Here is a 25,864-nt window from a genome sequence, read left to right on the forward strand (position 1 = left end):
AGATATTCAATTTTGTCCTAACTCTACGTAGCTAATTCAACTACAATTTCAAACGAAACACCAGGATTTTCTAACAATTTCCCTGAATACTGTTAGTCAACGTTGAACCATAGACATGAAAGAAACATACGTATACAACCGTTTAATCATTTGCAGTTAAGATGCACATAAGTTGGATCGAAAGAACTTTAGTTTAAAAAAGAAAAGAAAAAAAACCCGGGCATATTACACATACATCCCCAAACTTACAAACTATTACATTACACCCACTTAACCTCATAATTCTAATAAGAGGATTACATTTGACATATAAGTTGAAACATAGGAGATACAAATGTAATTGAATAAATTCCAGGAGGGTAACCATAATAGCTTACAAATTCAGGGGTATGTATATGTAATTTCCACAAAAATGTTATATGTAAACACCATGTGCCTTCACAGGGGCCGAAAACTTTTAAGGCATGATATCTGTATCGACTTACCATAAAAATATGGTAATCGATGTAAAGTTTGCAATTTCAATTATCGCTTGAAGCGTAAGCAAGGGAAGCTGTACCTCGAAAGTTAAAATGTAGAAATGATTGGAAGTTAGTGAAATGTCTATAGTGTCCTCCGAATGATCGATGCCGTACAAATCTGTTTTGTTAGGTATTCTGGTAATTCTGCTGTTGGGTATTTTAGGAATTCCGCTTATTGAATGGGTGGTCTACTCAGTGCGGGTGCAGCTAGGGTTACGTCTGGTCCAAATTGAGCACTTGTCTCAACCTTAAAGACGCTATAAGTACAAATAACTCCCTTCAGGAAATGATGTATCACCTTAAAATACGCCATATGTGAAGTGCGCACCAACGAGTCAGATTAAGGGGAAGGCACATACTTGTGAAGAACTCGGATTGCGAAACGCTTATAGACAGATGATAACTCGGAGACTCGGAGTCGTCGCTAACGTAAGCCAGTTGGTGATATTTCGTGTATACGCTTTTATCCTCACTTACTTTGTCCCTAACTTATATTCGTTCTCACCCCTTGGTTGCTTCGCATTCTCCCGTCTCCGAACAAGCCGTCAAGATTCGAAGGAAAATAAGGAAAAGGGTTTTCTCTCTTGTTTCTGAGCTTAACTTCCGTTGATCAATCATGGCTGGCAAGAGCAATGTTGATACTCGTCATCCCATCTCTGTGAACACTCCTCCGCAGATCACGAAAGGTGATTTTCAACTTTCGTCTCTGTGTATCCATTTCTTTCCCAGTTAGCCGAACTCGCGGAGTTCAATATTACTTCTCTGATTCTTATTCTGTTTTGTACTCGCACCTGTTTTTAAATAAAAAATAAAAATTTTTTTGCCCCATTGTTCACATTAAACCCTAGCTCATGAGTGAGAGTTATCGCCTCTTCGGCCGGCTATCTAGCTCACGAGTGAGATTTATCGCCTCTTCGGCTGGCTATCGAAACTCTGATTGTTCGATTTTCGTGTGCTGAGGTTATAGAGTTGCATTTTTATTTGGATTTTTCTTTAAATTTTATCTCTTGGAAGATATTTTTATTTTTATTTTTGCTTCACAGATACAGTATAATTGTATAAAACGAAAGGGATTGATTATCTAGTGTTCGTTCTTACGTCCCTTGGTTTTTCATTCGTTTATTTTTTATTTTTTTTTATTCACTAGCTTCTTCATTTCTGTGTAATGCATGTTTGGGAAATAACGGCCAGACTTCACTTTCTTAATCTCAGACGCCTAGTCAGATTCTTCCTACTGAGCCCTGAAATTGTAATATCCTGACATTCCATTATCAGATATCAAGCTTGTCATTTTTTGCCTACAAAATAAAAAAACAAAAAACCCGTCGTTCTATTGTTCCATTGTTTTTTCCTTCTTCTTTTCTAAGTCAAGCAATGCTATTTTATTTCTCTTACTGCTGTCTCTTTATTCATGTATGTTCGAAACTAAATTATATAACGGCTAATGCTTTAGAATGTTGGATAGGATATATTGATAGGGTGCTCATTAAATCCAATTATAGTTGTCTGGTTTGTTACCCTTTCTTTCTTCCCCATCCCCTCCTTCCCCAATAACAGCTTTATTGAGAAGAACAAATTAAAAGGTTTGGAGATTATGGTTATGTTATTCTAAGTTTAATGTCACCACCAAAACACTGCTTATGAGTACACAGAAGTACCAAGACGGATTACTTCTCCCAAATGTTAGGTATTCCCAAATTATTAGGTCGCACTGAGTGCATAATGCTGCTACATTTAGCAGGGTCGAGGAGGGTCAGATGTAGGTAGTCTTATCCCTGTTTCAGAAGTGGCTGTTTTGACAAGTGTGTCAAGCAGGACTTTCCCCAAAATATAAATAGATTTGACAAAATGCTGTCCCCATGATGCCACCTAACCTTGCCTGGCAGTTACTTTAAAGTTCATATATACCGATCACTTATAATCCTTGTTTCTTGTTTGCTGCGTAGCTGAAGAACTGGAATAATTGAGATTCAAATTTATTTATTTATTTATTATTATTATTTTTTGTGAATGCTGTTGTGCTCCACTTGTTCTTTTCAGATTAGTTTATAGGTTCCGTATTGTCGAATTGGATGTAGGATATTGGTCCCTACTGTTATCATTGGCTTAAGCAATAAGGGGCTTAATGTTTCCTAGTATGTCTGAAAAGGTTACTGTCTGGATTTGACACAGTGACTATTTTTTTTGGGGGGGGGGGAGAATCACTGATTTTTTACTATGGAAATTGCACATTTCATGCCATATTTTCACGTTTATAAAATTATATTTGGTTTCCAAGTACATAACCATTTTTTCCCTTACTCTTTAAAAGTCTTTCAATGAAATCTCCTATTAATTTTCTTCTGTTATTCCTATGAGAAATTTTTAATTTGGGGAAACCTTGGTACAGTTAGCATCTTTGTGTCCATCTGATTTCACGCAGCCATTCTAATGCCTAAATATTCCTTTCACTTCCATTCAGCCTTTTCCATGCCTTACCTGGTCTACTTCTAAATTTACCTTTTCACTTGAATATTCAGATTGATGATATACAGGTCTATGTTTGTTTTGTCAGGTTCAACTGTTTAAACATCCATTGAGCTTATTCTGTGCATTACGAGATTTTTTTCTTCTAACTTTACTTTTCACTTGAATATTCAAATTTATGATAAATATCATTCTTTCAATAAACTATGAACAGTTCTGTATCAAGGGGTCACCTAGATCACCATTGCCGACACACCGTTTAGCAAATATCCTGCATATGATGTCCATGTAGTTTTAGAATTTTTTTTTTGGGTGTGTGTGTGTGGTGTGTGGGGTCTAAGCACTAAACTTGTCTGACTGATAACAATCATCTTCATAGTTCTTAGTATTGTAATCATATTGTTTAATATACAACAAGAACAACAAGCCTTGTCCTGACTCCTGACTAAATGGGGTTGGCCACATGGATCCTTGCTTTCTGATCAGCTCTATTAGCGTTCATACTAGATATCAATTTTGCTCACTTTATACTGGTACTTAAAATCATGGGCTGAATTTTCATCACTTCCAAAAGGGATTGGCTAGGCTGACAACCTGATGCAGATAGCAATTTGATTCTGGATCCCAGTTTTCAGGACCTTGTCTTTTTTTTGGCCCCAGCGGAGGACATGTGAAAGATAATCCTTCCCATTCATGCATCCTTCTCTAGATATTGAGATGGGCATGAACCATTGTAGTTATTATCTCAAAGTTTTAGACATTTAACATTTCATCTTTTCTGTTTTTTGTAGGATGAATAATCTTCATGAGTCTCCCTGGAAAGGTTACCGATCATTTTAATTTTTTTTGGGGCGGGTGGTGGTGGTGGGGAGGGGTTATTCCAGAAATCTTGTCTTAATGCTACATACATCAGACTGTGTTCTTATCAAGTATATACGCATGAAATGAGCAGAAATTCTGCAAATGTGGTGCAAAATTGTAATGATGCCTTGGGCACATGATGTTCATATTTTTCATGGCCTTGTACAGAAAAAATGATGATATTGGGTAGGCTGATATAATATTTTGACGTTGGGAAAAAGGTTAAGTTTTAGATGCATATCACTTGGCTGATTGGACTGACATGAGAGGCTTTGGAAACCTAAGTCGGGAAAGAACTGGTCCAACAGCAGTTGGGAACTTGGATGGTTATTTATTATGTTGTTTTTTAATTCTCTTATTTATTTTAAATTGATTACATACTTCAGGTTTGCAGGGTATATTGTTTCAGTTTCACAGGCTGATTAAGAATCTCATTATTTGTTCCTTTAAATACTTTCATGTAACCGAAAAATGGTAATAGCTAAATAAGTTTACTGAGTTTACCCTTTCAGACTGTAGAAGGTTGTGGTTGGCACATCTGTTAAGTGCTCTTGGTACTTGTTCCAAGTCCTAGAAACAGATCTTTTAGGATGGAAAAGACTGCGTATGTTTGATCCTCCACATGCCCTGCAATGTTGCTGGAGCCTTGTCCATGGCCTTTTTACTCTTTGAGAGTGTGATATTGTGTGATTGCTTTTCCCTTCCATGCAACTTTTTTATTCTCTTATCCACTCTTCCACTAAGTTGGTATCAGAGACAAAGTACCCATCATTTTTCCTTTTAATCTCTCTTCCCATTTTTCTTCCCTGTTATCATTCTGCTGTATACGCCTTTTGTGCCAAAATAAAAGGACTCTGCTCACTGCCCATTGAAATCCATCACCTAGCCTCTGGCTTAGCATCCAACCTCTTGCCATCACCTCCAAATCAGTATACAACCATCTCTTGCTATCATTTCCAAATCAATACTCAACCATTTCCTGTTATCCCCTTTAAATCAAATATCCAACCATAAGCCGGAAGGAGAAAACCAAAGACACAAGAGAGGCCCCGGGAGCGCGGAGAAGGGATGAGAGACCCAGGGGGAAAACCAAAAGAACAGGAGAAGCGGAACAAAAGGCAAACAGAGATCGAGAAAAGGAACAGCAGACGGGCGGAGAGAGGGGGAACGACGAAAAGAGATCCGAGGATGTAGGACCAGGCAACAAAGAAAGAGGTGATTGGAAGAGAGGTCCCAAAGAAAAAAAGGGGGAGAAGGGAGGGCGCCGGGCAGGACGGCGATCCAAAGCAAGGAAAAAGGACCGGCGACCAGCAGAGACGGGCGAGGTGGGCGAAAAGAACAAAGAAAACCGAGCGAAGAGGAGCAAGATGGATGAGGGAAAACAGGATGGATAAGAAGAAACGATCAAAGAGGGGGGAGGCTCCCAAGGATAAGCGAGAAAGCGTGAGGGGACGGCCCCAACGGAGACCTATAAATGTCATTTACGGAGAAGGAATAATCCATATTGAAGGAACAGAAGAGCTAGGGGTAGACCAAGATAACCTAGGAGAAGTGGTGAGAAAGGATATGTATAGCTTAGGCCTTGTATCTAGCATGGCCTCGAATAGAACTGATTGGAGGGCAAGAATCCATGTAGCCGACCCCATTTAGTTGGGACAAGGCTTATTGTTGTTGTTGTTGTTGATGTGCTCTTGAGAGTCTAAATTAAGAAGGTTGGTCTTGTGCACCCTAAACCATCTCTGTCCAGGAGAACCCAGATTATGATGTGGGAATTCATAAAACTTTCACGGGTCATTCAACCATCTCAACATTTGTTTCATAATTATTCCAGACACCTTAATAATGACCATTAACCAAGTTTTGACCCTGTTCGAAATTTCATGTTCTTTAAAGATCTGGTACTAGCTCGTAGTTGATCTCCAAATGTCTAGGACTACCTCAAATAGTGGCCGTAATGCTGGAATAGATTCAGTGGGGAAGGAAACAGGGGGGGGGGTTAGCTATTTATACTGGATGTGTTGTTCAAAGGAGAACCCATCATGTTTGAAGACAGTGATGACCTAAGGGGTGGGAAGTTGTGGAGGATGCCGACACAAATCATTGCTCAGGTGAGGTGATCCATCTTTTAGTGTGGTCACCAATGCAGAGAGGAAGTTCAGCGACGGAGCCATTGGTGCTAAGGCATTAGAGCTCCATTGATGGAGTGGCACCTTGGAAGGGTGACCCACAAAGCGATTAGGTGAAGGTATGTGGAGTTTCTGATAGGGATCCCATTTGCTGAGAAATATGAGTTGATACCAACAAGCCTGGGATCTTTCAAAAGTAGATTGACAATGTTGAAATTGGTCCAGATCCAGGAAATTTTCAACCATAAGCTTTCCTTTTTGCTATTCCAGGGGATCTTTTCGTTTTAAATATATATATTTTTTGGGAGAGGGGATACTGTGGGTGAACCATTAGTAAGGGTTTGAATAAATTGCTGGGAGAGATCAAAATGAGAAGTAGAAGAGGCAGTGGAAGGTGAGAAGTCCATGGTTTCAGATGAGAGATTGGTAGCCGTGGGTGGCAGTGAGGGGTAAGGGGGAGCTCATCACGGCTTTTGTGTTGTGAAAATCGAGTTGGTTGTTATTGTTTTCTTAGTAATACACGTCGGTTCACTGACACATCCACTGTGAAGTTTCACGTGCTATAGAGAGTCTCTTCCTTTGTGGATTACTCGTTAAAACAATTAGGTACATCTACTGTGGAGGTTCACTTGCTGATGATAGTCATTTCTTCTGTGTTATTTGTGTCAGAAAGTTAAGTGAGTCAAGGAGCAGTCATGGGGTACTAAAATGTCAGAATCTAATGCTGTGTTTGGAATGCATTCTCAGAATATATTTTTGGTCTGGAACACATTCTGAAACTTGATTCTTCTATTTTCTTTCTTGGAATGTATCCTATACCTAGACTTCTGAGAATGCATACCAAACACAGCCTCTTCATGGTGGTGGCAGCGACACTTTATGCCTGCATAATTCGATTTAACACTGGAATAAACTTGATTAGTTAACTGGGTTACTGGGCCTCCTTTTTTATTTCTTGAAAATTTAAGTGTGGGTTATTTTTCTATTTATTTGTTTGTGTTTGGTTTCTGGTGTAAATGTAGCTTACACATGTGAATTGTCATATTCTCCCAGAGCACCCCTAACCAATGGTTTAGCTGAAGTTTGTTATTGAATTTAAGACTGATAAGGTGGTATAGAGAGTTGCTAGGTTATTCAGAACAAAATCTGCTTCTTGCTTTCCACAGAAAACATGCACCCCTGCTTTTTTTAGCCTCTGGATCCCTTGATTCCTTGTGCAGATTTTTATCAATTTCAAGTAGAGTATTTTTAGATTCTACTGAAGATTCATTTTGATGATAAACATAGGTTTCTGCTAGCCGTAAGGGTGTAGCTCAGTTGGGAAGTTTTATGCTCCTAGTTAAGACTTAAGAGTTCATGAGTTCAATTCTCTTTGGGGGCCTATGTTTCAAACAAAAAGATGTGTTCTCCAACTGGTGGTACTCTTCTTTGCAATTAAAGTAAGTTTAGCCTCGTGATGTGACCCGATTTTAGGGTTAGGGTTTCTAGGATGGTTCACCCAGGATCTTCTAGCAATTAAGTCAAAAATATTTTGGGATGGTTGTGAATCTCTTAAGAAGTTGTGGGAAGATTCTAGAGGCAAGTTGGAAATGACATGGGTTGTTTTGATATAAATGTGAATTGTAGGGAAGGGGTTGTTTTGATATAAATGTGAATTGTAGGGAAGGCCAAGGGAAGGGATAATTTGATTTACTTTTGGTAAGGTTTAGGGAAAATTTTAGGAATATGGAGAATGCTTGGATACAAAAAATAGGTGGGTTCTTGGATGGATCTTGGGCAATCTTTCAATCTTTCTTTTCTTTTTGTTCTTTCTTATTTATTTTCCTTTTTTTCCCCCCTTGTTTCAGATTGTTTCAGATCTGCTGCAAGTCAGAGAGGGGTTGGGAGGGTAGCCGAATGGAGGAGAGAGGGGGAAAGGGATGCCACAAGGTAGAAGGGAGAGGTGGAGGAAGGGTTTGGATGAGTCTCAGGGGGTAGGCAATGGTTCTAGGGTATCACAGGGGTTGGGGAGGGTGCTGCCACGGGTGCGACAGCAAGTGGGAGGGGGTCTCTGGGTTGCACAAATAGGGGGAGGGTTGGGGGGGGGGGGTTGTGCAATTGGTTAGGGAGATGAGGGAGGGGCTGGGGTTGCTGTGATTGAAGGGGAAAGGGTAGGGAGGGGATGTGAAGAGAGGGGAGTGAGGAGAAGGGGGCTGGGGACTGGATAATTACTTGTTTTAGTGCTGGAGTAGGAGAAGGCTTGCTGATTTGTTGAAGAAGGCTGCTGCAACTTGAATCAAGACTCTTAAATCCACTGTGGCCCTCCCAAAGAGAGCCATGACCTGTTCCTACAAACAATATTAAGTCTTTTTTCAATGCAGACTTAATTTTACAATGATAGACTGGCTTATTTATAGCCTTACATCAAGAAAGAATCTAACTGGGAGACTTTTTGGACTCAACTAAGACTTAGATACCAACTTAACGAGGGTTTCCTTTACAACTTAGGATACTCTTTACGATTAATAACCACCACATAAAATAAAACTACTCTACTTGAAATAAAAGACCTAATTGTCTATAAGAGCCTACTTTAAAGAAAGACTCCTTAGGACTCAAGAACTCAACGACTAGTTCAAACTAAGACTTTAAGACATGACTGGACTAAAAAATTTAAAACTAAAATACTGAAATTAATATAAGCAGCAATTTTAGGCTAGAAAATGGCCAGATGCCCCAGTCAGCTCTATTTGCGCCACATTGCTAGGACCTTGGGCCCCAAACCAGGGTTTCAGCCAGGGGAGAGGGACCCTTCTTCACGTCACCTCGATAGTTGGTTTGCTGGGTTGATTCACTGAGCCTAACTGCAGGCAACTTGTAGGTTTCTTCAGCATTCTTGCATCATTTGTTTGATGTGCTGTTGCATGTGTTAGTTGCAAAGTTGCTATGCAACCATGTTGAGAATTACGTGAAACCATCCCAAGATCCAAATAACTACATTGGCATGAATACTATGGATTAACTAGTTTTCCATGAAAGTCAACTGCCTTGTTATCTTGAGAGACTTTTGTAGTACCTTGTCATTGTACATTATTGTGGGCTGTGCAAATCTCCTTGATACTTGCCATTTCCATGGTTGTGGCCGCTTATCAATGGTATTGTCATCTTTGTAGATCAGTGTGCGTGGATCTTTGTTGTAATGTGCTTAGGATGTTGTAAATTTTATAGTGCAATTGGTTCAAACCAATGTCAAACTTCATAACTACAGTTACAATTCAGATTGGATGTTGTCTCATTTGTGTTACCTTTGTCTTAGAAGTAGATATGTTGCTCCTTTTTTAATATTATATTTTATAACAAACTTTGTGTTTTCCTCCACCTGTTTGACTCTACAGAAATGCAAGGATTGGATGGTCTCATCCCCCTTTCACCACAGTGGCTTTTACCAAAGCCGGTGGATGGTAAACCTGGACCAGTGGGTGGGGTGAGTGATCTTACTCTTAGTTTATCCATGTTTTAACCTGATTTACGGCAACATACATTGCCATTCATTGAGATCCATGTAAGACCCATCCAATTGTTTGTGTAATATGGGAATAACTTAATCTACTTCACTGTTTATTCTTTCTGTTTGCCTATGGGACAGGAATCCAATTTCAGCCCAAGTCCAGGTCACACCAGCAGCGCAAGTGCCTCTAAATTATCAGGGAATTCTGAGGGAGTTCAAGATGACAAGAAAAGGGATGTTTATCGGCCAAGCTTTCCTGATATGGAATCTGGTCGTAGGGACCGCTGGCGTGATGAAGAACGGGATACAGATTCGTCTATCCGCAGAGATCGTTGGAGGGAGGGAGATAAAGAGATTGGTGATGCACGCAAGATGGACAAGTGGATGGATAGCCCCTCAATTAAACACTCTGGAGAAGCACGCCGTGGTCCACCTGAGAGGTGGACTGATTCTAATAACAGGGAAAATAATTATGAACAACGCCGTGAGAGCAAATGGAACACACGTTGGGGGCCAGAAGACAAGGAATCAGGGCGTGACAAGTGGCTAGATTCTAGCAGAGATGGTGAAGTGCCTCGTGATAAAGGATTATTTCATTTGAACAATCATGCGAAAGATGAGAAGGAGGGAGACTATTATAGGCCTTGGCGATCTAACTCCTCCCAAAATCGAGGGAGGACTGAGCCTCATTACCAAACTCTGACACCAAACAAGCAAACTCCGACACTTGGTTACGGCAGGGGCCGAGGAGAAAATGTGTTTCAGACCTTCTCTGTTGGTCGTGGTAAAGGTAGTTCTGGTGGAAGCGCTGTGAATATCATTTCTGCGTATTCTCAGTCTTTAGGTACTGTCTCAGACAAGGGGGAAAGTGCTCATGGGGAATCATCCCCTTTAAGTTATAATAGGACAAAATTGCTTGATATATACCGGATGACTGATGTGGGATCCTATGGAAAGCAGTTAGATGGATTTATAGAAGTCCCTTCTCTTACGCAGGCAGAGGCATTAGAACCTCTTGCACTTTCTGCTCCTACTGTGGAGGAACTGGTATATCAACACAGTTTCATTTGTGAAGTTTATGTTATTTTTTCTTCTGGTTAATTTTAATTATTTTTGTTGCTTGAATAGGTCATTCTGAAGGGAATTGACAAGGGTGATATTGTGAGCAGTAGTATCCCTCAGGTTTCTAAAGATGGTTCTGTTGGATGGAATTCTACTGATTCGGTGCAAACAAGACGAATGAAGTTTGGTATTGTACCTCTTTGTGATGCATCTATAATTTATATACATATCCTCTGGGTGTACATGGAGAGAGGTTATGTTTTGCATTTTTAAACAGTTCTTACTTGAACTACTTTGGTAGCCAGCCCATTGGTGCTCAAGATGTTGAATGCCAATATTATATGTTGCTGATTCCAGCCCATTTAATACAAGCAATCAAGTTTGTAGTGAAATTGATCACTCAGATTATTTTAATTGATATATTTTCATTTCAGCAGGTAGTCGGGAAGATTTACCTTCTTCCATTGATGACTTTAAGGAAGATTCTGACAGTTCAAAAGGTGGGCATTTAAACTATAATGAGACTATTTCTTATATAAGTCATGTATACATATCCGGCTCTGACCCACAGTGGAGGATCATAAGGCATCCCTTGATATCATGTTTAGTGTAGAAGGTAGTTCTATATACAGTAATATCTTCCATAAATCGTTGTATCTTCCACATTGTATTAGCCATGACAAGGGTGGAGGTGAGATTTAGTAGTTGATTCGTTTCACAAAGTGTTTGAGCTGCCATGTCCAGCTGGAAAGTCTATATACCTATAGAGGTGATGGTTATCAACTTATAGTCATCTAATTTGTTGTTTTTTTAATTAAAAATTAAGGCGAGGCTTGTTAAATGTTGTGTGAACTAGACCTGTAAACGGATTTGATTTGGCTCAGATACACCAGTATCCGAATCCGATTAACAAAACTGCTATCCGAATCTGAATCCTTCAGAATTTTAGATAAGGCATCGAAATTCGAATCCGGAACTTTATCGGATCTCCGATAATAATCCGATCCGATTTCTGATTGGTGATTGTTATTCTTTTATTATTATTTCCGATTACTGGTTTCCAAATCCGATTATTAACCCCTTTTTCAGAGAAAAGTGTTTAATACTTTACTCTAACTGGATAATTTCCGATTTCCGATTATCCGGTTACTGATTAGTGGTTTCTGAATCTTGATTATCTTCCATTTTTAGAGAAAAAAATGTTAAATACTTTACTCTATCTGGATAAATTTTTATCCGGATATTATCCGATCGGATATGCAATTATCTGAATTCAAATCCGGTTGCTTAGTGGACGGATACGGATATTTTCCAGTAAGAAAAATTCCAGATATGGACACCCTTAGACGAATTCGGATGCGAATTTTGGCTATCCATTTACAGGGTCTTGCCTGTGTCCTTGGCTTCCTTTTTTCTTTGACGTCTCAGAATAGGGTAGGAAGATGAGTTCTCTTTTCTTAGTAATACACAAGTTCTTATGCATAAATTCCATTTCTATTTTAATGGAGACTAACTAATCGCCATTTCTTTTGAGTTTAATTGGATATTCCCTCCTTTCATTGTCTTCTTGCAGCTTTTAGGGAGGATGTCACTGTAACTAAGAAAGTTGGTGAGGTGGCAGTCAGTAGGGAAATGAGTGCACATGGAAATACCTCTGCTCATTCAGAAATTCCATGGAGATCTCAGTCCCTAGGGGAGCACTCACATTTACCATTGCATGATTGGAGAGATTTTCCTACTGAAGCTAGGTCAGCAACTTCTGAAATGGGCTGGTCACATCCACAAAAGGGGATGGCTGCAGAACAGGAAAACAATAAAACAGTTTCGCCTTCTTACTACAAGGATGAATCCAACTGGCAAGTTGGTGAGGGATTTCTTTCAGATGTTGGCCAAGACACTGTTCTTAGAAGGCAGTCATCTGAAGTCTTTGACAGGGAACGAGAGACTCGGAAAGTCATGCTGCAGTCTTCTCCGGAGGAGTTATCTTTGTGTTATAAAGATCCACAGGGTGAAATTCAAGGGCCTTTCTCTGGAAGTGACCTTATTGGGTGGTTTGAAGCTGGATATTTTAGCATAGACTTGCAAGTCCGCCTCGCGAGTGCTTCACCTGACACCCCTTTCTCATTGCTTGGGGATGTTATGCCACACTTGCGAGCAAAAGCTAGGCCTCCACCTGGATTCAGTTCATCAAAGCAGAATGAAAGTGCAGATACAATAGGCAGGCCGAAGTTCAGCAGTCTTGGAAAGCTTCATGCGGGTTCAAATGAGATTGATATTGTAAAGAATGAATCCAGAAGTAGACATGAATCTGGTACTGATGCGGAGAATAGGTTTTTGGAGTCACTGATGTCTGGTAACATAAGTGGTCGAGCACGAGAAAAGTTTGCTTTTTCAGAAGGTAGACTCTGTGATGGAAATAAATTCTGGTTTAATTTTGGGCAATTCTGTATTTCGGCTTCTTTTTTAATTTTCCTTTTCTGACTCAAAAAATGGTTTTGTTTGATTTGTAGGTATGCAAACATATATTGGGAATAGTTCTGGTGGAATGCCCCCAGGGGTAGAAAGTGTTAATGACCTAAATTACCTCTTAGCACAGAGAATATCACTAGAGAGACAGAGGTCTCTTCCTAATCCTCATCCATATTGGCCTGGAAGAGATGGAGGATCCTTGGTTCCCAAGGCAGAGCTTGGACCTGACCCTTCTAGTCACTTGAAACTCCCAACTTCACTGGTGGATGGTCATCATCAGATTCCTCATCTTCAGAATGTGGACCTTATGTCTGTACTACAAGGAGGTGCACCCGACAGTTCTTCATCCTCTGTGAATGGAATTTCCAGTTGGTCAAATTTTCCTGGCCAAAGTGGCTTGGATGCACGCCTGGATAAGCTTGACATGCATCACAATCAACATTACTCTGGCCAAACAACATATTTGATGCAGCAGCAGAGGATGCAACAACAGAATCCATCATCTTTGCCATCTTTAATTTCTCAAAATGTAGATCATCCTACTGGTATTGTGACCCCGGAAAAACTACTCACTTCTGGTCTGTCTCAAGACCCACAGATGCTTAGTGTATTACAACATCAGTATTTATTATCCCAATTCCAATTAAATCCACAAGCAGCTGTGCCCTCACAACTTTCATTGATGGATACGTTGTTATTACTTCAGCAGCAGCAGCAACAGAAACTACAGCAGCAGCAGCAGCAGCAGCAGCAGCAACAGAAACTACAGCAGCAGCAGCAGCAGCAGCAGCTATTGCGGCAGCCACAATTGCTTTCGCAAGTTTTGTCTGAACATCAGCCCCATAATCACTTTCCAGATCCATCTTATGGACATCCTTCGGCTGCTGCTGTGGCCGCTGGAAATGCTTCATTGGACCTTCGTGGGCACCGTCCTCCACATGATATTTTTCAGAATAATTCGCAGATGCCAGTTCCTAACCTACAAGATGGTTTGGCTAATTTTGCTACTTTGACCTCTCAAATTCCACAGGATACTGTTTACAGTGTTGGTTCCGAAGCCTCTCCTCTACATTTGCCACATCAGCTTTTTGGGAGTTCCACCCATCCTAAGGGTTGGGGTGGTACTACACTATTGGAAAGGGTTGATGGCGTTCAGCAGGAGGAATCATTGCTGGTGCCAACTGTGGTGGATAGTTCACCCTCACTGGAAGCAATGGACAATTCTTCACCTAAGCCTCCTACCTTGCGGGAGCACGTGTTTCCTTCAGACAGTTGTACAGATGTAGTTCAATCTCAGTTTTCCGAAAGTACACCCACAAGTGGTGAACCTGTATTAGAGTGTACACATGAAGCTGTTTCAATCTCTGTACCTCCAGCATCTCAAAAATTCCCTTCTAGTGCTCCATCAGGGACTTACCAGGTTGAAGCATCCCTTTGTGAAGAAATGAATGATGTGAAGCCTACACCAGCTAGCGTTGTTGAGAAACTGCAGGGTCCAAATGAGCAATGTAAAATTGAATCCCCAGTTGTAAAAGAAGTTAAAAATTTTGAAACGCGTGAGGCAAAGAAGGCTTCAGAAAAGAAGTCAAGAAAGCAAAAATCCTCAAAGATGCAACTCTCTGCGGACCAGTCAAAGGGGATATCTAAGGCATCTCCTCCACAACCAGGGAAGCAATCTGAAGCTATGATGGTAGAGACAAAACCTGATGTGCACATAGATGTGGGAGAAGCAGTTCATGGCACATCAGCAGTGACAACGGGAGCCACTGGAGTATCTACTGTTGAAACATTGGCTTCTAAGCTAGCTATGGGCTCCTTAACTGGTAGCATCCTTAGTAATGAAGTTTCATCTATGGAAGGCAAGGTTGAACCTAGAGAAGTTGAATCTGTTACTATGCATAGCACACTGGCGCATTCAGGACTAAAGGCTTGGAAATCTGGTCCTGGTCTCAAACCGAAATCCCTTCTGGAAATTCAACAGGAAGAGCAGAGGAAGGCGCAGATGGAGATGACTATCTCTGAGAATGCAACATCCGTCAACTCTATGAGTTCCCCAACCGCTTGGGCTGGGGTTGTTGCAAATGCAGAGCCTAAGATTGTTCGAGACGATCATCAAGATGAAGTTGGTGCACAGGTTATCAGTGGAAAAGCTGAAAGTTCTGTCAACTCAGTGAGCAAAAAGAGCCAGTTACATGACCTATTGGCTGAAGAAGTTCTTGCAAAGTTTAATGAAAGGAACACAGAAGTTTCTGACAATGTATCTAATCTTCCAGTCGGTGTCCAAGCAGATCCGATTGTTGACAATGATGATTTCATTGAGGCTAAAGACACTAAAAAGAGCCGCAAAAAGTCTGCAAAGGCTAAGGGTGTGGCTGCTAAGGCTTCAACGCCCATTGCTTCTGCTGATATGCCAATTGCATCTAGTCCTGTTGAGAAACCAAAGGGTTCTCGTCAAGTGCAGCAAGAAAAGGATGTATTACCCACTCCACCATCAGGTCCATCCTTGGGAGATTTTGTAATCTGGAAGGGTGAGGCTACAAATCCTTCGCCTACTCCAGCATGGTCAACTGACTCAGGGAAGCTAACTAAGCCAACGTCACTAAGGGACATCCTAAAAGAACAGGAGAAAAAGTTCACCCCAGTCCAGAACCAAATCCAAGTACCAACCCCCCAGAAAGTGCAATCGACCCGCAATATCCGTGGAAGTGGCTCTTCATGGCCTGTCTCTGGGTCATCCCCATCTAAGGTTGCATCTCCAATTCAAATCAATTCCCATGCACCAATCCATTCAAACTCTAAGACAGAGGATGATTTGTTCTGGGGTCCACTGGATCAGTCAAAACAAGAACAGTATGTTTCTGATGCTACCCTCTTCTTCTTCTCTCTCCTTTTTGTGTGTGTGTGTGTGTGTTTAACGTTGATGTCTGGCAATTAATTCTTTGATTTTTTTCTCCTTCGTGATTAGCGTAGTTTATCTTGTCTATTGTTGTGCATGCAGCAGCTTATTGTTTTGGGTTCTGTAATAACTCCAAATATATCAGCTTTGGCCCACATGCCACGATTTTCTCATCCGCAGATTATATCTTTGCTTAGTTTGATTAACTTGAGTGCACTTTATCTTAGATTATACAATGGTCCCTTCTTTTTTTTGTTTGTGTTTTGTTTTGTTTTGTTTTTTGCATGAACCATTATTCTCTTGATTGTCATCTGTGGGCATCGTTAGCTGGATAGCTTACTGATGCAGGGCATCTTCATTCTGCTGGCCCAGCCCATAGGTATCGGTCTTATGCTTTCCAGGGGCAATTTTGGACTCTGTGATTATGTCTGTTGTACACCAAGCATGATGTGAACCCTAGGGTTCAATAGATTGATGCAACCCCTAGGTCAAGGTCCCCCTCAGGATCCTCTTCAAGTGAATCTGCAGTCTCCTTGGGTTTGTAAAATACCTTTCGTTTATCGAATTAGGCTGGAAAGAAGGGTTCTAGGGTTGGAAATGGGGGTAGGGTTTGGTTCGGCTCAGGTTTGGAGGCTAGGGTTTAGAGTGCCAAGTCTGAAAGCTTAGTGTACTTTTAAATTCAGAACTGAAGTTCAAGTCTTGGGTTTAGGAAATTAGGGTTTCTTAATTCTAGGCTTCTAGGGTTTGGGTCGAGTGCTAAGTAGGGTCGAATGAAGATTATCCTGAGAGGGTTTATGGTTTGGATGAGAGGTTGAGGAGAACTAGGGTTTGAAGTTTTAGGGTTTAGGGTTTTAAAGAAGAAGATAAAATTGCAGAATTTCTAGGGTTTAGATGATGGAATTGGATGGGGATTATAATTGAGTCTGAGTAAGGTGATGGGAAGGAAATCCTAAAAGGGTGAGGGAATTGGAGACGGGGATTAGAAGATATAGGTGAGATCTAGGTTTGAAAGGGTTGGGAATAATTTTGGTCTTTATTTTTTTGGATTGGAAAGATCCTAAGCTGCTGCAGGTAAGACGGAAGAAGTAGGAGAAAAAAAAGTGAAGGGAGGAGGGGATGGGGTTTTAAGATCCAGGGAGGGGGTTAATGAAATTGGGGTGAGGGAGGGTACAGGTGGAGGGATGATTTGCAATGGGGGGAAGGGCTGCACTTGCTGGTTTAGGATTTGGGAGGGATGGGGCGGGCTGCAGATGGGAAGCAATGAAAGGGGAGGGGCTGGATAAGGGGTGGGGTGTCTTTCTTACTTAGGATACAAAAGTCAATGGTGTCTTCAAATTCTGCAGAATTTTTTCATAAGTGACGCCTTAAATTTCCTCCAGGGGAACCCATGACTTCAAGCTCTTAGCTCCTCATTTCTCAATTTCATTCATAAAGATTATCTGCCTTGTTACATTGTTGAGAGGCTTATTTATAGCCCATAGAAGGAACTCGTGCTAGGACCTTGGAAGACAAATCAAATTGAAACTCTTATTTGACTATGGACGCTTACTCCCACAAGGATTCTTTCACGAGTCCAAATTGAAATCTAAGAGTAGATATCTAATCCTTGGTTTACAACTTAGGAATCCTGACCTAAGAAGGACCCATAATGACTCAAAACTCAAAAATAAAAGTAGATCTAGGGTCTCACAATGCAACTGGACCCAACTAAACCCTAAGAGGACTTAACTGAAAAAATAGAAAATTATCAAAATACCCTTGGGCTGGCCGAAATCCTGTGTTGCTGGTAGTGGTGCAGGGTACTGGTAAACATCCTGGACCCTATTTGGGTGGTTCTGGATCTGGTTCATATCAAGCAGCCTTCCTAGGAAACCACTAGGATGTCTCATTAATTTCCTAGTTTCTATGTTTTGACTTTTTTGTATTCTAAGGCTCATTACATTTTTCTATTTGTTGATTATCAGTTGGTCTTTTCAAATTCTTAAGTATTATCTAGAGGTTCTAGTTGTTATGTTTTTACTTTAATTCTTTTGACATAGATGTTGTTAGATATTTCCTGCTCTTGGAACCCTGAATGTATCTTCTATATTTTTGTAAGTTCCAAGAGGCATTAGCCTCATTATAAAAAAAAAGAAAAAAATTTTGGGAGTTTTTTGGCCACCATGAATTATAAATCAAAAGCTGTGTATGGGAGTTCTTACTTTTTCCCCTCAAGTGGCTGTGGATTTCAGCATCTATTGTGCAAGTTGTTAGTTTGCCGTTTAGAGGTTGAAGGCAGCCTCAGACTCAAACTGTGAGTGTGTGATGTAGGAGAAACCCTAGAAACTAGGGGACCTACAAAGTGGGCTACTAGACTCTTAGAATTAAACACCTATTCTTGACAGATAGTAAAGAAAGGAATTTGCAGCACTTGAAATCTGATTAATCATGCATGTAAGACATCTAAAGTAGAGAAATAAACACAATAAGTCTTACCGGTAAGCACAACAATACAAGAATCAATAGGGAAACTAGGGGATGGGGATCTTGGCACCATAATACTAAATTGAATGCAAGGGTATTAAGAAACTTAAAGAAAAATAGAGCTGTCCTAGTCAATATCAGATTTCCAAGGAATTCAACAACTAACAATGTAAAAGGAGTCTTGGGAAGTTTTTGTTTTAAACAAAACTACTGTCAAAGAATAAATGATAAATATTTTGGGAGAGAAAATGTTACCTGCTAATCCTGGCTGCAAATCAGGGGTTAGAAAGCATCTAGGAACAGAAATAAGAGAAAGAAAAAATATTTTGAAGTAGTGGGGAATCCTAAGAAAGGAGAAAATAATATTTTGAAGTAATGGCGTATCCTAGGAAAGCGAGTAGGTGATAAGAGAGAGGGAGAGAAAGAAAAGAAACAAAGAGAAGGGAAAGGTGACTAACAAAGAAGGAAGAAAAGAAAAGAAACAAAGAGAAGGGAAAGGAGACTAACAAAAGACAACTAGACTAACAAAGAAGGAAGAAAATAAAAGAAGGTTTTTTTATTCTGCCAGAAAAATAGAACCGTGGGGTTTGGGGAAGAAGAAGAAGATTTCCAGGAAAGAAACTAGGTCTTTTTTTGAGAAAAAAAAGAGTAGATCTTCGTAGAGGAGAGCAAGGGAAAGTTTTCTAGTGGGAAACAAGGGTGAAAGGAGGAGAGAAAACTTGCTTGGAGAGAGGGGGAAGAACTAGTACTGCTAGGAGAGAGAGAGAGAAAGAGAGCAGCGTGAGCTTCTTTTGTAATTCTTTTTTCATTGATTGATTGCCAAAAACGAATTTGATACAAGGTTTAAATAAAAAAAATTGATTCCTCACAACCCTACTTGTTTAATTCTCAAAATAACCCCAACTTAAGTTGTAAATATAACCCAAACTCAAAATAACTCAAAATTGGGCCAAAATAGACTCTAGGCCCAGCCCTAAAGACTCAAACATGAAATTAAAATATTTAAATAGTAAACTACTACCCAACCCACTAAGACTAAGGAAAATAACATGACAAACGCCTATGAGCCAGTGTTTCTCATCGAACCATATGATCCTAGCAATCGATAACCTCTTGAACTCATTATCGATCCACATAGATGTTGTTGTGGGATGATTTCTACGTCGGCGTTGCCGGTAAACTCAGAACTGCTCACTGATGTCCTCATCAGTGTGTCTTAAAGCCTTACTTCTATGTCTTGTAAATACAGTTCCTTTCTTCTTTTTTTTTTTTTGGGGGGGGGGGGTTTGATGCTGGTTGATGTAAGCCTCAACCTCGAGTTCCTCATTGCTGATAACTCAGTCCGCATTTACCTTTTACTCTATAAATGTGCTGGTGTCTCTGCATTACTTGTATCTCTGACCGTCACCTCCACACCGGCTCCCAAGGATGAATAAACTGATAACCTGTGCCTTCTCGGTTTCGCAAATGCCTCTTACCCTAACTCTGGTGTTGTAGTGGACAATCTATGCTAGTCGTAGTACCTGCCTTTGACCAATTTCGACTGAGTTTCTTTGAACGAATGAATAATTTGAACGAATTGTAGGGAGAAATTGTTGAGGCCATGAAATTGTGCATGGAGGTTATGGATTTGGTAAGTGGTATGAGGAGGGTATCTCCGCTTTGGATTGCCCAATGGCTTATGATCAATTCATTGTAATCCCCTAAGCTTCTTGTTTTTTTTTGGAGAAAGATAAATAGTAATATATGAAAAGTTAAATGGTAGAGTTACAATTGAAAACATGCTTAGTCATGGTAGTGCCTATCCCATCATTTCTTATTGTTAATTTTAGTAGCCATTGTTTTAGGGTATGGGATCTGAATTGACATATATTTATGTTAGTGCTTTGCAGTTCTGCCAAAAATGGGATCAATTTTAGAGGACATGGTGTTCTGTTCTTCCCTTGTAGTAGGGATCATCTCTCCTCCTCATCACACCAAATTTCCTTGATTTGTACTCCTTTTGTCGTGATGTTTGTATTCCCTCCATCATGGTGGTTAGCATATCCTCCACAATTGTCCCAGCTTGCACCTTTCCTTTGCTAAAAAATTGAACATTGTTGTCCCCAAAAAACTCCCAAACTCCATGCCGCCCACTTTAGATGTTCATTAGATACCCCTGCACGTGGGTAAGTGAATGGCATATTTAGTAGAGCAAAGGCACGGTAGTGGTTTTTGTAAAATTAGATCATTGCATATGGAACTCATATGCATTCTGTGATTGTAGTTTCAGATCTAGTATCCATCTTTGAACATTGTTCATGACCCTTATTGGGTTTGGATCATTATGATTACAAAATTTTGAGTTCCTTCCTGTCCACATATAATAGCATGTTGTCATAAAGACCCAAAAAAACCACAGCTTTGTAGTCTTATCAAACTCTGAGTTTGGTTCGAATTGCTACGTTAAGAAAAGGCTTGTGAGATAGGTGCTCCATCCTTAACCCAAGTGGCCCAGCCGCCCATATCCTCTTTGTCCAGCTGTATGAAAGGAAAGTGTTCCATGTTGATTTGTCAGAGTCACCACATAGTTCACATATTGTGGATGACTTTGTCCATGGAGATATGACAGTCTTGACCGGTAAGATTACATTCAAGAGATGCCATAAAAAGATTTAAACTTAGGATGAAGTGTTAATTGCCAAACGAATTTCCACCATCCTAAGTTTTAATTTTGCGGTTCATGGTTTTGTAGTTTCAACAAGGCCTTTTTCTTGCTAGTTTAATAAAGAATTCCTTGGTTGTCAAAACTAAGGAAAGCCATGAATCCCGAGAGGGGGATGGATAGATTGATTGGATTGGTTGTAGTAGAGAATTGGGGAGCGATTCAAAAAGAGAGGGTTAATGGTCAACTCCTTGTTTGTTTGTCTTGCTCAAAGTGCTACCTCCTCCATTGTAGCTTTTCTATGCCAAAGTTAAAAATTAGGATTCCCCACCGTATGGTCAGTTGCTGTCCGTACCCATGGATCAAACCGAAATGAAGTGTTCTTCCCATCACCCACCTTCCTTATGATCATGGTCTGTAAATTGGTGAGGATGCCGCATATACTATTCCAGATCCAATATCCCTTTTTTCCTTTTCACTTTTGGATCAAAGAGGGACATGTCGAGCCAAGTATTTTGCATTTAGTAATTGTGCCTACATAGATTGTATGTTGTTAAGAAGTCTCCTTCCCTACTTTTTTTTTTTTTTTGGTAAAGTCCTTCCCTACTTTAACAGGAGGCAATTTATGTTTTCCATTCTTTTGAACCCCAGTCCTCCTTCCAACCCTGGTTTGCAACATCGGTCCTAAGAGATGAGAGCGAGTTGCCTTCATTTTGTTGGTTTACCTAACCAAAATCTTTGGCACGCAGAATCCAGCTTTCGACATAATGTTTTGAGGAATTTTAAACACTGAACGTGGTACAATGATTGGGGTTGGAGGACTGATTTCATTAGTACCTCTGTCCCTGCATAAGAAAGAGTTGATGCCCTCCAAGTGGCCATCTTGTGGGTCATCTTTGTGAGGAGGAAGTTTAGGTTTTTGGTTTTACCTTTCCCATGGAACAGGTGCGTACCTAGATACACCGCATCTTTCGTAATTTCTATAATGCCCAAGATGGATAGAATTGCATTTTTCTGCACCCGTTCAACATTTTTGGAGAAATGGGCTCCATTTTTTCAAAGTGAGATTTGCTATCCTGTGATGTTAAAGAAGAGCTCCACGACTGCTTTGATCCGCACATCCTCATTTTCTGCCCTGCAGAATAGGAAAGTGTCATCTGCAAAGAATAGATGGGAGGTTTTCAGAGCCCTTGGGGCAATTTTTATACCTTGAAAAAGATTGAGGCACCTGTATTCTGATAGAAGCCTAGAGAGCACCTTCATGATAATGTGAAAGAGGTAGGGGCTTTAAGGGGCTCCCTTGTCTAAGTTTTCTAGTTCCAGAGAACTAGAGGTATGGGCTTCCATTTAGTTTTGTAGAGAAAGATATGGATGAGATTAGGGTTTCAACCAACCTACACCAATGCCTGTCAAATCCCAGTAGGTCAAAAAGTTTTGTAATGACTCCCCATTCTACTCAATCATAGGCCTTGGACATATCAAACTTTAATGCAAACATACCCAATCTTCCCCTTGTTTTGCCCATGAAGGGAAATATCTTATGGCCATCATGATACTGTCGCTGATCTGTCTTTTGGGTACAAAGGCACCTTGACAGGGTGTGATCAAGTTGAGCAAGCATGGTTTCAATCTTTGGGCCAATTTTTTTTCTTTAGGATTTTATAACTAACATCACAAAGGCTAATATGTCAATAGTCTGATACCCCATTGGCTTGTTCTTTTTTTGGGATGAAACAGAGCAGTGTGTGGTTGACCCGGAATGGGAGGGAGAGATTAAGAAATAAGGTATTCAAAAAATGGAAAATCTCTGGATACAGGAGGTCCCAATTCTTTTGAAAGAAGAAGGCATTGAACCCATCATGGCCCAGGGCTTTATGGGGTCCTATAGAAAAGAGGGCATTCCTAATTTCATCCATTGAGGGAGGGTTTGAGATTCCAGATGGGATTACATTTTGTTCGAAAGGGAAAATAGTCCTTCACGAAGTCTGAGGAGTTATTTAGTTGTTGCATACTTGCATGTGAGTGGCAAACACTCACATTGTTGGAGATAGGCAAGGGATGGGCATGCCTTATATGAGCTTCCCAACTTGTCTTCAGTTCTAAGTACCTCAATGAAGTCCCCCATTGGCAGGTGGAGATTTGAGATAAATTGTTTGAGATCCTCCCAAACCTATGTGGGTGGAGCATATATGAAATTCATAGCCCATTGCTCCCCTCTAGAAGAGATTCACACGACAATGTATGATGGGCAGGTATAGAGTGCTGAAGCATCTAGGGAAGGATTTTTTAAGACAAATTCCTCCTATAAGCCCCTTTTCCCATAGCTATTTGAGAATGCTATAGGTTGGAGGTTCTAAAAGACTTGTTTTTTGTGAGGATAATGTCTGCTGGTCCACACACTTGGCCTCACAAAATAAAACTAGGTTTAGATTCCGTTTTTTCAGCATCTTCGAAATGCATTGGGTTGTGAAGTTACCATTCATGCGTCGTACATTCCAAGAGAGTATATTCATGATGTATGCACAATATATTTGTAAGTAAATAGTCCAGCAGTAATACAACCGAAGCCTCTCCTCCTTGAAGAATATAAAGAAAGCACATGGAAGAAAGGAACTCCCCAGAATAACAAGTACACAAGGCAGAATAAATATTGCAATTACACTGCAAAGCAGAAGGCTGAGGAAACTTGACATAGTCTACTTAAAACTATCACAGGCTTACAAGAAATAAAAGCCTAAAGTAGACACATCCTGATCAAAACACAAAGCATATAAAGATTCAAGAAATTACTCATGAAAATGGTTCATACGAATGAACTGGATATAGTTAAGCCGACAATGAAGGATACCAAGAACACAAATAAAGAACACAATGCACCAATCACAGAAATTGCTATAAAGGTGGTAGGGGAAAACTTGGGGGCATCAGTGGGTGGCTCCTGAGTCTCATTCAAGGCTGTCTATGCAGGCATTGGTTGCTTGGCATTCATTTTGCTCGAGATAGTTGTTGTAGCAAGCCTCAATTGCAGCTCTTTAGTGCATGAAAACATCCCAAAGTTGGGGGCAGTCAAACAAGGTGATATTCAGATTGTAGTTAAAAGAATCAATAGGATCAGGGAAAGGCATGATCTCAGCTAGTCTTTGACGCTTTCGGTTGGCTAAGCTTTCATTGGATGGTCCCATTCCCCTCTTCCATTGCCCCTTCTTCCTGTGACCCCTTTGGTGGGTGCTTGTCTGAAAGCTCCTGGGCTTTCTCCTTCCCCATGTCCATAGTTGCATAGGAGCAATAAAAGTTTACTGTGTTGGCCTTGATTGAATGATTGATGATGCCTCCCTTGCTTTCAAATGTCTCCAACAACTTCAAATAATGTGCATATTTAGTCAGATCCACAGTACCAACAAGATCTGTAAGATCTACGCCTGCAACATCGATTGGTTTCTCCCTTTCTTCCTCATCTTCCAAAATCACATATTGATCATTGTGGTGCTTTTGATTGATATTAGTTTGTTGACTATTTGCCTCCTTTCCCTGATTCTCCTTACATTGAGCCAGTAGATCTGCTTGAGCTCTTCATCTTTTGTGGTCTTTTGGACATGCGGGGTTGGGTGAATTTCTCCACCCGCTTCTCCACTCAAATCTGTACTGTTTAAACGGGTAAAACTTGAGTAGCTTGACTTACCTCCAAAATTTGTTTTTCATTCACCATTTCCTGGGCTTCATTGCCCAACACCAACTCATCCATTAAGAGAGGTGGATGCTATGAATCCTATATTCGATAGTTCAACCCCATCACCACTTGTGTCTCCACTTATTTCCTCTAGTGTTCCCGATTTATCCCCCTCATCATTGAGCTTGCTAATTTGGTCCACAGTTGGGGAGTATACATGACATGATCTCCAAATTTTGAGTGGAGTGAACCCTTGATATTGCTCCTTCAATGGGTTCGGTCATGTGACCTTTGAAAAAATCCGAGGAGCCCAGAGCATTTTGTTGATTTTTGTGCCCTGCGCTGGATCGAAACCACCCACCTCTTTGCATTTTTTGGTGAGATGGGTAACAATTCCGCACTTGAAGCACATTACCTTGATTTCATATAAGACTTGGAGTGTGACCCAGTGACCATTTGGACTTATGGATGTTTTGAAACCCACTCCTTTGTTAATATCAAGCATGAGCTTGATGCTGGCAGAGTTCCCAGGGAGTTCAAGAACAATACGGTACAAATGCACTTCCACCACCCTCCCCAGTTCAGCTGCAGCTTTTCCTATACACTCATAGGAGCCACAATAGTCATAGCTTATGCTCCTAACCCTAAGCTGAGCCCATATTGCGATGGGTGGAAGTAGGGGTGCAAGTTCGGCCCTGACCCGCCCTAAGCCTGCCTTGAGCCCGAATAGGGCTTGGGCTAAAGATTTTGGCCCTAAGGGCGAGTTAGGGCCAAAATATTCTAGCCCTGAACTAGGGCCAAGGGCGGGCCTGGGATTACTCTCTGGCCCGCCTAGCCCATCCCGGCCCGGCCCGGCCCTGATTTTGGCCCTGATCTTGGCCTCGATTCTGGCCCCGATCTTGGCCCCGATTCTTGGCCCTGATTCTGACCCTGATTTTGGCCCTGATTCTGACCCTGATCTTGGCCCTGATTCTGACCCTAATCTTGGCCCTGATCCTGGCCCTGATATTGGCCCTAATCTTGGCCTTGATCTAAGCCCATGATTTTGACGCTGATTTGAGTCTGGACCCTCTACCCATATGGAGATGAATTAATTATAATCCACATGGGTGAATATTTGACACGTGTCAAATTTTAAAAATATGATCATGTTTTGTAAAAAATTAATAAAAATAAATTATATCTTCATTACAAATGTAGTA

General features: G+C 40.7%; 1 protein-coding gene across 2 annotated transcripts in view; it reads left to right on the forward strand.

The window, feature by feature from the left end:
* Positions 1-1,020: 1,020 nt before the first annotated feature.
* The window catches only part of LOC149014728 (GYF domain-containing protein), a 35,656-nt gene continuing 10,812 nt past the window's right edge, over positions 1,021-25,864 (forward strand). The window contains exons 1-7 of one of the 2 annotated variants that reach the window (XM_089156472.1): positions 1,021-1,207; positions 9,349-9,437; positions 9,600-10,508; positions 10,590-10,710; positions 10,958-11,023; positions 12,097-12,921; positions 13,034-15,842. In XM_089156472.1, coding sequence (XP_089012598.1) covers positions 1,138-1,207; positions 9,349-9,437; positions 9,600-10,508; positions 10,590-10,710; positions 10,958-11,023; positions 12,097-12,921; positions 13,034-15,842 — 4,889 coding nt within the window. In that variant the 5' untranslated portion in view covers positions 1,021-1,137. The remainder of the gene's footprint in view (positions 1,208-9,348; positions 9,438-9,599; positions 10,509-10,589; positions 10,711-10,957; positions 11,024-12,096; positions 12,922-13,033; positions 15,843-25,864) is intronic. The other variant, XM_089156473.1, reaches the window with a different exon arrangement.

The sequence above is a fragment of the Hakea prostrata genome, chromosome 5 (genome assembly GCF_041222555.1).
Source record: "Hakea prostrata isolate BN-2017 chromosome 5, UWA_Hpros_2, whole genome shotgun sequence".
Classification (NCBI taxonomy): domain Eukaryota; kingdom Viridiplantae; phylum Streptophyta; class Magnoliopsida; order Proteales; family Proteaceae; genus Hakea; species Hakea prostrata.